The sequence below is a fragment of the Acipenser ruthenus genome, chromosome 8, assembly GCF_902713425.1.
Source record: "Acipenser ruthenus chromosome 8, fAciRut3.2 maternal haplotype, whole genome shotgun sequence".
Taxonomy (NCBI): Eukaryota; Metazoa; Chordata; class Actinopteri; order Acipenseriformes; family Acipenseridae; genus Acipenser; species Acipenser ruthenus.
Genome location: NC_081196.1, coordinates 43,853,172 through 43,866,409, shown reverse-complemented (window position 1 = coordinate 43,866,409; position 13,238 = coordinate 43,853,172). Strand labels below are relative to the sequence as shown.

The window sequence follows — 13,238 nt, the reverse complement described above, 5'->3', positions numbered from 1 at the left end:
GATTAAAACATTTGAGTGTAGTTCGAGATTGTTTATGTAGTGCAGACAGGGCCTCAATCTTTGTTTACTGTGTGTGTGTGTGTGTGTGTGTGTGTGTGTGTGTGTGTGTGTGTGTGTGTGTGTGGTGTACCACCAAAACTGTTCTGCACTTTATTGTTTTCAATGCCTCAATGTCAGTTAAATTTAGGTACCTTCTTAAGAAAAAAAAAGAACTACAACTAAAAGGGAGATTCCCTCAGTCTAGGGAAATATCAAAATGGTAAATACACTCACTGTTTACCATTCTTCAGAAAGCAGTTTTACCTCTGATACATACACCCTTTGCACTGGGACAAATGCACTTCTTCTCTGTCGAATTCCCCACAGACAGTAAACACACTGCTTGTTCTTGTCTGGTTTAGTAATGCCATTTTCATGAATACACAAGCTTGGTTTATGAAAGTAGTGAAGCCTCAATCAGACTGTGACCAATCTTTGAGTGTGTGTAATGTGTGTGTGTGTGTGTGTGTATATATATATATATATATATATATATATATATATATATATATATATATATCCATCTACAGTACAAGACTTCACAAGTAATTAGAGCATACAAAACACATTTTCTCTGTTGTGTCTACTCTGTTTTACTATCCAGTATATACAACAGGGGGCTTACTAGCATCCTTTGGGTAGTATTTTATGAAGGGGATTTTACCAAGCCACTCACAGGGCAATACACTACGGAAGAATCCAGACTATATTAGGTAGGTGGAGAAACTCAGGTCACCAATGGAACTCAGTGCTGTAATCTATCAGTGATACATTTCTTTCTTTTTTTATCTTGATCATGTGGCACATACATATTCCAAGTATTAGTATTTGTTCCAAGTAGATGACTGGTGACAATTTATCCAGGACAATTAACGTCACAAATGTTTGTAAATCAAAACAAATACACAATTAAAATGTAGAATTATGCATTAGAAGCCCTGGAGGTGTGATTAACATGAGCTAATCACACCTCTAAAGGCGTTAAGCGAAGCAGAGTGCACTTAACCCTTTAGTGATGTGATTATCTCATGTTAATCACAACCCCTGTAGTTGTCTTAACTTTATAGCAATGTTTTAAATTAAAAAGAAAACATAATTTTTAAAATATTATTTTATCGTTTTGTTTTATTTTCTCATTGTATGAATATGCCTCAATGCTGTTGAGAAAGTAGTTCTTTCAAAAAGAATGACATCAGAACACTGTTTGCCTTTCGTTTCTAGCACTGTGGTGGAGAAACTAGTACTAGCTTTCAGTCTGCTGGGCTTGATCATAAGGGATTGATCATTTTGAATGAAGTTCCATTTCCTTTCATATCCTGGCTGCTGAATACAAAACTTATACTACACGTGAGTCCACCTCAATGTAGAAATGTTTATATTATTAGAACACAGATGTTTGAATGGTGGTCGACTCAAAAGCACACAACACATCCTTCCAGATGACAAGCACTCCTGTCCTGTGTCAATTTCCGCAGTGCCGCTGTGTTTAATTCTGCCTTACTGAGGCGAATGCTATTTTCAATATTATTTTACTTGTAAAACACTTCTGAAAACTCAAAATGTTAAAAGTTACAAATACGTAGGACATCAGTAGAGGAATTGTTTTAAAGTAAGTTTATTTAACACTTCATCGAATTTTAGTGTGGAGTGATGTATTAAGTTAAACTTGCATGATGAGGTGACAGACATTAATCTACCCCTTTTAGAATGTCGCTAGCCAATCGGAGTGCTCCCTTAAACCACGCTGTGGCATAATTTAAAACAGCCAATAAGGAACTCAATTATAATGAGGGGAGCAGCAAGTGTCCCCTGCTAATCATGCTCTGACAAGCCTTGGCTGCTATCAGTTCTGAAAAATGACAAGCAAATGGCACAAGATGGTGCTCAGTTTTATTGTGTGTGAGGGAACAAAATTACAGTAACTTAAGAGTAAAAGATAAAGTAGGCTTCTCATATTGGAGGGTCTTCTGCCATTGCATAAAAAAAAAAAAAAACTGTGGTGTGTTACAAGATAATAATGGAACAGCCCAGTCAATAAAACCAAAGACGGGAGGTTGATGGCATTATTTGAATGAGGGAGTTTCCTTATTACTGGAAGACACACACCACAGCAATGCCATTATCGCTATTATAGTACAACTTTAATTATTCATTTATTCACCTCGGTTTGTCTGAAATAATCATTGTAATCTACTCAGAGAATTCATTTTTGGGAGACTGTGAAGCGTTTCATCAGTAAGCAGTGGTTTTAGAACAGGGTTTGTTAATTATTGAGTAACACATAGAAAGCAATGGGAGCAGTGTCCAGTTGTTGTTTAATTTAAACACCAGAAAATATCTCTATTTTTAAATCTGCAAGAATACCCCTAATGGAATCACAGAACACCCCTAATGGAATCACAAAACACCCCTAATGGAATCACAGAATACCCCTAATGGAATCACAGAATACCCCTAATGGAATCACAGAATACCCCTAATGGAATCACAGAATACCCCTAATGGAATCTCCCTCTCTCTCATAATACCAACTTCTGTCCCCCAAAAATAGGATCAGAAAAGTCTATAAGCATTGACATTTTCTCACAGAAGATGACTCTTCAAAACAAAACAATGTTGCAATAAGCCTTCCACAATGCATGGTTTTGTACACTTTTGTACACCAAAACTACTCCCTATGTTAATGCCCATGCTTGGAATATGTGAAACCACATCCTGTTTCCAGACCTTATAACACCTAGCAGAAGCCACCTTTCATACTCTGTGTTATACTGTAGCTACTACTGGTTAAAAAAATATTGTTTTTACAGCTACATTTACTAACAACCAGTGCACTTGTAATCACATAATAATTGCACAGTATAATTGTATTAAAACCGAGTATTTATCGCAAATGCAATCCGAAACATCTGTAGGAGGCTAGGAAGGTATGATGAAAGCTTGGTGCAAATTCAAGACATTTATTGTGTTTACCGTGTAGAGTGTGACTGACAGACACAATCTGTGCATAAGGCAAACCCAATGGGAACTATAACCAGTACCTGCTGCTGTGTATTCCTCCTCATCTGTGGGAGCTGTGAAAGCAGCACCTGTTGATCCAGCCGGTCCATTCTCTGTTGCCGTTGGATGTCCAGTGTGGCTCCCATTCCAACAGCAGACTCGAGGGTCGGCTCAGCGGTGGAGAAGAGAGGCTCAAGGGTGTAAGAGCCACAACGGGCAACCCATTTGGGGATGAAAATAACATGTTGCGTTTTAAAAATATTTTTGTGGTAAAGCATGCCAGAAGTCTGCAAGCAAAAAAAACACAAAAACATCAATCAAACTTTGATTACAATATGGTTTATTTATAAAGGGTTTATTTACAAGCTAGACTTTTATAGTAGCCACTTCCTCAGTACTAGAGGTGAAAATCCACCCTGAAAAACAAATTGTGTGCTGCTAACTACTACTGCATTCACTGTCTGGGTTGTTAGTGACATAAAAAAATGCAAACATCTTCGGCAAACCAGTAAAACTGAATATGTTTTTGTCTTCCAGATGTTATTTTTGCTTTGATTTGGGTGAAGTGAGGAAAATACACTAGATCTTTGTTCTGTCTTCTTCTCCACCATTCTCATCATTCTCAATGTCTCTATTGTCAAGTGGCACACAGGGAATTTATTTTCTGTTTTCCCTAATTTTGATGTTCCTGATTTTTGTGCATGCAATTCTGAAAACTGAAACTATTTTTTTCTTTTCAATGATATAAACTTGTGGCACCCAGGTTGTGTGGCAACAGGAAAAGAGACTTTTCAAAGTGACATTTCTCCACATTCTCATATTCATTTCAATACTTCTCTCTGTTCTTTGCGTTTTAAATGACACAAAAGGTAGTGCGAAGGACAAATACCATAATAGTATTTTGTCTTATGTCTGGACCCTAGCCAGATCATACAGGAGAACAGTTTTCTTTATCAACAGCTGGTGTTCGACAAACAAAAGTATTTGACAGTTCTTTGGCAAAGTATACCTGCCCAGCATTTTGTTTTCAGTTACAAAACCAAGCTAAAATCTTAAATGGAATAAAAAGACCTACCCTTTAATTATGTTGCCACTATCCTAAAAGCTTTTAAAAGTACCAACTGTCAAAGATAACTGATGGCTTGGCATTTTACGCAGTGTTCCCATTAAGTAATGGCAGCCTTTCTTCTTCCCACATGAAACGACCAGTAGTGCAGCAGTATGGCCTTGTATAGATTGGAAAACACTGGCTTGCACTTTGTAAGCCTATGCTGATCTGAATTCACCCACCAACCATTATCATGCAAGATATTTCCATGGGCAATTTTGATGATTTAAAAGGCATGCCAAATAAATGTATGGTGACGATGCAGCTCTGATCACTTCTTGTATCACTATCTCTAAGAGCAATCAGTCTTTGTTTAATCTTATTTACCACTGGCTTCCTAAAGCATAAACAACTTTGACAGCAAGTTCACCACAAGCATTAAATATAAAAAAAAGATACTTCGAATCCTCTTCAGCCAGAGATAAAGCATTGGTTTTCAATTAACAGGCCAGCTTTTTCTAAAACATACATATTTTTGTTTGAAATGTTTAATAAAAAGGAGTTCAACTTTAAGTACTATATAGTAACATTGGACTGTCCCTTATAAAAGTCACAGTATTTTTGCAGTTTACCGTGCTTTTCCCATAGTACCTTGGTTTGCCATGTTTATTAATATGCTTTACTATACATCACTGCTTTACCATGCTTTCACTATGCTTTTTCACTAAGCTATTTGACTAAACTTTTATAAGGGATATTCACAAATATGTAACCTACTATTGAAAGAAGTCTCTTTCAAACTGTGTTTTTAACATATTAAACAGTAAAAACAGTACTCATGTTTCATTCATAACATTTTTCAGCTAATTAGGGTGATTACCAGTTATTTCCAGAACAGTTAAAAGGACAAGAAACATTTTAATGTTAATGTAATGGTCTACAGAATTTGAGGAACAGAAACTTCATGTGCTCTTTGAGTGCACACAAAAACAAGAAATGATGTAATTGCAAAATAGAAGTCTGCAAAATTTGAAAAATGCTTCTTTAGTCAAATTCAACTTGTTGGGGATCAAAATTATTATAAAATATATATTAGAGGTCAGCAGAAGTACCATTAACACTAAGGTCATTCCCCCCAGAAAATATACCTCTGCATACACTTGATAAACCAAAACCTAAACGGAGGACGGTTTACAGTTCTTGAGAAGCATAAACCCCGACTTGCAGCTCTTGCAGTCGTTCCCCTGAGGTGCTTAACCTGTCAACAGTGTAAATGCAGAACAATCCTTTAATGTGCATCTTGCAATACACAGGACCTTCTCCAAGGCACTTGATAAGAAAGTGTAAGACTAGATCAAAAAATGTACTTGGGTATATTTACATGTAACGTCGAGCCTAAGTAACCTGGCAACAAACCTTTACAGTTTTACACACAAAAACTACCCCTTGCAATTGTCTTTTACAATTCAGCAACGTCCAATCTGACCTCTCATACGGGGCGATTTTTGTAATTCTTCAATTGCTACTTCAAAATCAGAGCCTCGCCAGTGCAAGTGACTGTGGGCAACTGTTAAAGGTCTATAGCAGGGTTTCCCAATCCTGGTCCTGGGGGACCCGTGTCTGTTGGTTTTAATTCCAACTGAGTTCTCAATTACTTAATTGAACCCTTAATTTAATTATTCCTTAGCTTAATTAGACTTTTTTTTTATTTTTTTTAATTGTTTCAGCTTTTAAACAGTTGGAAATTTCAAGTTAACTATATCATTTTAGAAGTAACTTGAAATCTGCAAATTTTTAGGAGCTGCGAACAATTAAAAAAGTCTAATTAAGCACATTATTAGTTCAATTAAGGGTTTGATTAAGTAATTGAGAACTCAGTGGGAATGAAAACCAGCAGACACAGGGGTCCCCAGGACCAGGATTGTGAAAACCTGGTCTAGAAGACCCCACACGACCAGAAAAATGCAGTGTTTTATTAACAGTGCCTGTGAACGGGAGAGAATAAACTGAGTTTACCAATAAGCACTCACACATTCTCACGATTTTATCTGGATGGGGCATTTTAACCTCTTCCAGGCTGTCAAACAATAATAACAACAATAACGTATTTTTTAAAAAAACACAAAACAGCACATTTAAATAATAATATTACAACAAATACAAAATCACTATGGCTATTTAAGGTGTCTTTTTAAATGAGACACCAAATACGTTTACTATTTAAAGTCTCCTACTCTCAGAACAAGAAAGGTAAAGAAAACAAGTGGTTGTCAGAGAAGAATATTCAAAATAAAATTAATGTTCAAAACAAAAATCTATGACAGTAAACAATGTATTATGGCTACATTAACAGCTTCTCTCAAAATAGGAAGGTGAGTAATATTAACACACACACACACACACACACACACACACACACACACACACACACACACACATATATATTTTATAAAGGTAATCGTTTGCAAGAAACAGTTACTTTGTGTAAATGATTTTCGCATAACTGGGAAGATTAATACATGCTTATCTAAGGCTCATGCTTTTTTAAAGCTACTCACTCTTTTTTTCAACCAGTTTAATGTATAACCAGTCTCAGGAACTGAATTAAACTATTTTTTCTATATTCAAATAAGAACATACTTTAAAAAATAAATAAATAAATAAATAAATAAATAAATAAATAAACTGCTAAATAATTGATTTACAATACTATGTTGCAAAAACAGTACTATTTGTGTAGATGACAAAACCCAGTAACTTAGGAATGAAGGTACAGTGGCAGCATTTCAGACCTGCTAAAATCTATGGTAAACATTTTAAAAGTTTTTATTTTAAATGAAGAGAAAACTAAAAGGTTACTCTTCCATCTGATTGTGGTCACATTTCATGTGCACAATTCAAAGGCCATTGAACAACAAGCTGTTTAAAAATGTTCTTTTTTGTACAAAAGCTGAACTTAATACTCTGTGATAGCAGAAAAAGAGAACCACATCCTGGGTAGAAAATGTCGACAGCCACAAAAGTTTTTTTTTTTTTTCCAGTTAAATCATGTCACGTTAAAAAAGCTACTCATTCAAAACGCTGCGAAAGAAGAGGTCTAAAGACTGCTGTATCTCCATTTACTGTGTAGGACTAAATCTTTTGTTTAAATAGCATTCTGCAATGAAAAGTTTTGAATTGCAAGACTATTCAAAGCTCTGAGCTTTACTCTTGTTTTCAGAAACATCAGATACAGCTCATGGTTTCCATCATGACATGTTTAGGGAAGTGAGTTTGCGGGGGTTGTTCCTCTCCCACTTTAAGTTAAAGTTTCATCTGAATGATAAGCAAATGATAACTTACATAAACTCCAAAGATCACTGTAAATGTCACATCGAGTCTGTTTTATTTATCAGGTAGTGGGTATGATGAGTATTATACTTCAGACAGACCATCTGGTCTTGTGGTCAGATGTAAAATCACCAGACATCATCTGTAATTCCCCTTTTTTTCTAGACAATTGCTGCGATGAGCAGTGCTCCTTACAGTGTGGGGGATAAATGTCCTTTCACACCAACACGTGCTCAGAGGGAAAGCTTTCTGGTCCACCTCAAGACCATCCATTCATGAGGTTCCTATACTACAATGCAGTCAAGTTTAGCTAGGCGTACACAGATGGAATATTAGGTTTGTTGTTGTATTTGTATGTGTTGTAAAATAATATTTATAAGGTTAGTTTTGATCAGTATAACCTACAGTTTAATAAACTCAGTTGCACCCCCACTGTTCTGAGTGAGTTTATTATTATTATTATTTATTTCTAGCAGACACCCTTATCCAGGGTGACTTACAATTGTTACAAGATATCACATTATTTTTACATACAATTACCCATTTATACAGTTGGGTTTTTACAGTCTAGGTAAAGTACCTTGCTCAATGGTACAGCAGTGTCCCCGACCTGGGATTGAACCCACAACCCTCCGGTCAACAGTCCAGAGCCCTAACCACTACTCCACACTGCTGCCCCTGCTGCAGTTTATATCAAAGTACATTTTAGCTCTTAACTCACTCACAGTTACAATGCAGTTAAAAGCTTTGACAGTGGATAAAGTTGGTTAAGAACAGGGTATTTGTGGCCGTTTTGAACAAGTCTTCTCGGTTACAACGCTTTGTGGTTGTCTAGTTTTGATCTGACAAAAATACAGTTCAAGAAATGTTGGAGCGTGTTCTTAAAAAATATTCAACAACAGTATGGCACATACAGGGGTAGACAACAGACTCAGACAATGAATGCAGGTTGTATTGACTGGGAATTGAGAGCATGTGTACTGTAGTAAACAATAACAATAATAGGAGGACTAAAACAAGTGCTTTGCTACGTGAAAAAGTCTACATTCGTTCAGAATAAAATCCCTCTTTGCTACTTCACTAGTTGCAGAGGGGAATATTAACAGAGAGACATCAGCTAACTTTACTGGAGGCTACATAAGCATCATGCAGGGACCATGCGGACAGTCTGCAGGGAGCTGCAGTTTATTAAAATAGCTTGTAGTTATGTTCAGTATTTCATTGTTATTTCCATCATAATGTGTGGAAGTTCAGAGTTTCTGGGATGGTTTATTAAAGTTGGCATACTTACCAGTCCACTAAGGGCAATGATCCACATGAAAGAGCTTGACGTTAAAAGCTTCAAAAAAACAAAAACAATATTAATTAGAAAGCAGTTGAGAATGTCTATTATATTTAATAACTGGAGGGAAAAGGATTGTGGCATTCAAATATGTTATGTACAGGCCCAGTCAGAGACACTTCAGGCTCCAGGACATCATAACAGCCAAACCCCCTTCTGTGCATAGACTTAAAAATAATCAAAAAATAACGTTTTACCTCAGAGAAACGACAAACATCTGATTTTAAAGTCAGTACTGGAGATTAGGTAAACACAATGGATTAAAGTGTTTTATTAATATTTTGTTTCTTTTTTTTATTTCAGTCACATGCCTTCACAGGTTCTTGTATATTCTGGTATTTGCCCTGGCAGTTTTAATGGGATGCATCCCGAGAAGCAGGGAATTGCATGTGCTTTATCTTGTGAAAAGGATTAGAGGAAATGGAGTCTGTTTCACGGAAAGCAATGTTAAACATGAGTATGTTACCAATATTCACCAGATACTAAAATGTTGTCTGTGAAGTTAACAGCATTTTGTGTTGCTATGTTATGGATTTTCCTGTCACTTTAAATAAAAAAACGAATACTTTTTATACTGTAGCTGGTAAAGTAATTTCACTAAATTGGGCATTTTTAAATGCCCCGTCTCAAAATTGAACTGACCTAGAGATCAGACAGTCGTAATTTGCAGTTATGTGCTTCATATACACACTTTTGTTTGAGACGTTTTCACAGTGACTCTTATTACGTTCTGGATGTGCATATTATTATTTGTAGTATAGAGCAGGTGAAACCTACAGTCTCATATAACATTTGGTAAGTGTGAAAATCCAAGATTGGGCATTTAGATGAACGTCAAGCTATCAGTGAGGTTAGAAGGAGACAAGTTTATGGAAAATTAATAAAAACTCAACACTGGAACTCAAAACCAGTTAGAATTATTGAAAAAAAAATCACTGGAGCTCCCAAGTGGCGCATCCAGTAAAGGCGCTCCGTGTGGAGTGCAGGATGTGCCCTATAGCCTGGAGATTGCAGGTTCGAATCCAGGCTATATCACTGCCGACCGTGACCGGGAGTTCCCAGGGGGCGGTGCACAATTGGCAGAGGACAGCTCGGGTAGAAAGGGCTTAGGTCGGCAGGGCAATCCATGGTTCACCGCGCACCAGCGACTCCTGCGGCTAATAGGGTGCCTGCGGGTCTGCAGTGGAGCCATTCAGGTCTGTGTTTTCTCCTCCGGCACTATAGGCCTGATGGCTTCGTTGTGGATCCGCAGTGCGAAAAAAGACGGCTTGGCAGGAACACATTTCGCAGGACGCGTGTGTCAGCCATCATTGAAGTCATTTACAGCTCAAGGTTTGTTATCGTAACAAAGGCTGCTTCATAATATACAGACATCCTAAAATGAAACAATTACAGTTAAGCAGAGAACTGAATCCACTGATATAAAAATAACTGTAAAATGTGTATCCATGCCCTGTCTATCTATCTACCTACCTTACATTTATATCATACCCTTCATGTATTCAAATCACAGAGCGCTTCAAATAAAAGAACAAGGGACAGTTCTAACAGTTAAAGGCAGCTCTGAACACATGGGTTTTCAATAGCAGCCCAAAAGAAAAAGGTGAGTCTTCATGTCCGATTTCATCTGGGAGAGCATTCCAGGCTTTTGGGGCATAACATCAGAAAGCTCTTGAGCCGAATGTTTTGAGGTTAAATCAAGTGATTTGTAGCATTCCTGTGCTAGACGAGCACCAGATAGGTTGAGGCCAGATCATGCAATGATTTATACACCAGTAGAAGAATTTTATAGTCAATGCAGGACTTCACAGAACTCGCATATTCTGCAAAATAGGAAGCAAAGTTCTCTCTGTATTGGAAAATGTCGCTCTATACACACATTATGGGTTCCTAAACTATACACTTAGGGTATTGCAAGGCTAAACTCCAGGTTTACTTTTGTGTAAACCAGAGGTTACTATCAGTTCATATTTTATCAGTTTAGACTGCTATGATCACAGATTTTTTGTATCAGCTTATTTCACACAGCAAGCAATTTTTTATTTTGTATTCATGTATTGCATTTATTTACATTTTTTTAAAAACGTTTTACAATTAAACTGTATATTTTTTTTAATTCCAGTTTTATTAAATTTTGAATTAGACAAAATGTTTTTCATTACATTCTTTTTCTTTTTTTTTTTTGGTGTGGAGCGCTTTGGGATCCTTGGGATGTAAGGTGCTACAGAAATGTGAATTGCATTGTATTGTTTTCTCATAAGGCAGTGAATTAATCTACAAGTCGTTTTGCAAAATGAGCAATTTAAAATCACAAAAGGTAGTGGAGATCTATTAAATATAATATTATGTCTACGTAATGATTTTGTGTTTAGGTTTAGAATTTAAATATAACCTCAGTTTCAATCACAAACAGCAATTTTGATGTATGCTTTACCACATCATAGCCTACATAAACAGTTAATAATGTCCTTAAAAATGTAAAGTGTAAATAAGCTCTGAACACTTAATAACCACAAACTTGCTGAAAAAAACAAACCATCTGCCCCACAACCACAAAACAAAACAGCCATATCCACCACAAAGAAAATGGAAGCCTCATACTACCTCAAAACAAAACCTGAAAAATCCAGTAGAAAACACGGAAACAGGAAACGAACTTGACACATAAGAAAATATGGCAGCAAGTAGAACAAATAAGGCAGTGTCACTTTTACAACCATTTTGTTCCCTCGAGAACAGAAAAGCAAAGTGCAATTCACGTTGATGAAAGAAACATAGCTGACAAACCAACAAAAATATATTGGTTGGAATTCATTTACTTTTAAAAATGAAAGAACAAAAACAGAACACAACAAACCCAGATTTATTTATTAATTTTTTTATAGTAAAATGATATGATTGTTTGTTTGACAGTTATTCACTAAGACAATGAAAGCCATGTATAATTCACAGTTTTACTGTTGATGTACTTTGTATATTAGAACCGGGGTTCCAAACTGTGGCCCGCGACACAGCCCCAGGTGGGCCGCGGGAGCAATTACATTCTATGTATTTTTTTTTATTAATAGCAAAAAGCAGGCGCTGGCAGTATTGGCGGACTGTCAATCAAAGCAGAAATTCACAAATCAGAGCTAACAGATTGCCTACCTGTAGGCGGGATATAGAGCAAGCGCTCTGACAATAGGGCAGTGTTAGGTCATGTGATCGCTCTGCTGGCAGATGTAAACAGTGTGTTCAGTATTAATAAAATTACAGTATGTCAAATCCGCTACCAAAGAATACGTTTTGCAAAGTATAAAGAACAAAAAAGACGGCTACAGGAGTTTGAATGCATTTGTACCGTGGCCTCAGTTTTGAGGTGCTGGAATGGGTTTTTTTCTTTTGTAGAAACGTTTTCATACTAACTTTTGTACATGATAACATTCATTTAAAAATTCAATGGATGCCTATGATGAATACGTTTTTGTGACTAATTAGCTATTAACATTTAAAATATTGAGCACTTTGATGTATGTTTCAATATTAACTAAATCAAGTTTTAATCAAACTGATAAATCTTGTTACATACCAGTAATTGATTTATTAAAATGTTTGGATATACTGCTATTTTATTGATTACTGGCTCGTTCACAGTCGTTTAGAATAACACTAGAATATGTTTTGTTGGATAATAATAATAATAATAATAATAATAATAATAATAATAATAATAATAATAATAATATGTAGCATGCACGGGGGAAGGCAGCAGTAGGGCTGGTGTATACGCTCTTTGCAATGCAACCAGCTCTTTTGTACATTGGTATCAGCGCTATGTTTTAGTGCGAGAGGTCCCGGGTTCACACCCGCCCTCCGCCTGTGTGTGGATTGCCCCATCCTGTGTGATGCGCCTGCCTGCGGAAACCAATATCGCTACAATAATAATAATAATAATAATAAAAATAATAATAAAAAAATTTGGACTGATTCAAATTTTGCAGCAGATGGATTTATTTTCATACGTTTTCTTTTGGTTAAGTGGCGCACTGTGCTCCGCGATTTTGTTTTTTGTTTTGTTTTTGGGGAGGGTGGGGGTGGATGTTGCAAGCCAACTGAATGTGATTTTGCATGTTGTATTTGGTTGTAAAGAGTAGTGACAAAAAAGTCACTTATGCAAGGCTCTCATTTCCTTTTGTATTATGTGCATTCTCTTTTTTGTGCATGACAGTTCAGTGTGAGAAGTAACGGCTGGACGTTTTAGTTACAGTGTTCAGAAATTAGGATTTAAGAGTTATGTTCTTGTGCACGTTGTACTGGTTTTATTCAAAAGTGATTCCTGTTCAGGTATTTATGAATCGGAATAATAAGAGACATGCACTTCTTGTTTGATGACCAAGAAAAATGACTGCATTTCTAAAATGTTCAATTATACAAAGGTACCTAATTTAAAGGTCTGTTTAGTTTTTGCAATTTATTTTATTTACTAAAATTAAAGTGTTT

General features: G+C 36.2%; 1 protein-coding gene across 6 annotated transcripts in view; it reads right to left on the bottom strand.

Moving 5' to 3' along the window:
* Positions 1 to 13,238, bottom strand: part of LOC117407043 (ubiquitin-associated domain-containing protein 2-like) — a 101,117-nt gene that overhangs the window by 33,160 nt on the left and 54,719 nt on the right. For 5 of the 6 annotated variants that reach the window (XR_004545023.2, XR_004545022.2, XM_059029049.1 and 2 more), the window contains 2 exons: positions 8,709 to 8,756; positions 3,081 to 3,326 (listed from right to left, as the gene is read on the bottom strand). Coding sequence is in view for 4 of the 6 variants with exons in the window: in XM_059029049.1 (XP_058885032.1) it covers positions 3,081 to 3,326; positions 8,709 to 8,756 (294 nt within the window). In the remaining 2 variants the exon portion in view is untranslated. The remainder of the gene's footprint in view (positions 1 to 3,080; positions 3,327 to 8,708; positions 8,757 to 13,238) is intronic. The other variant, XM_059029051.1, reaches the window with a different exon arrangement.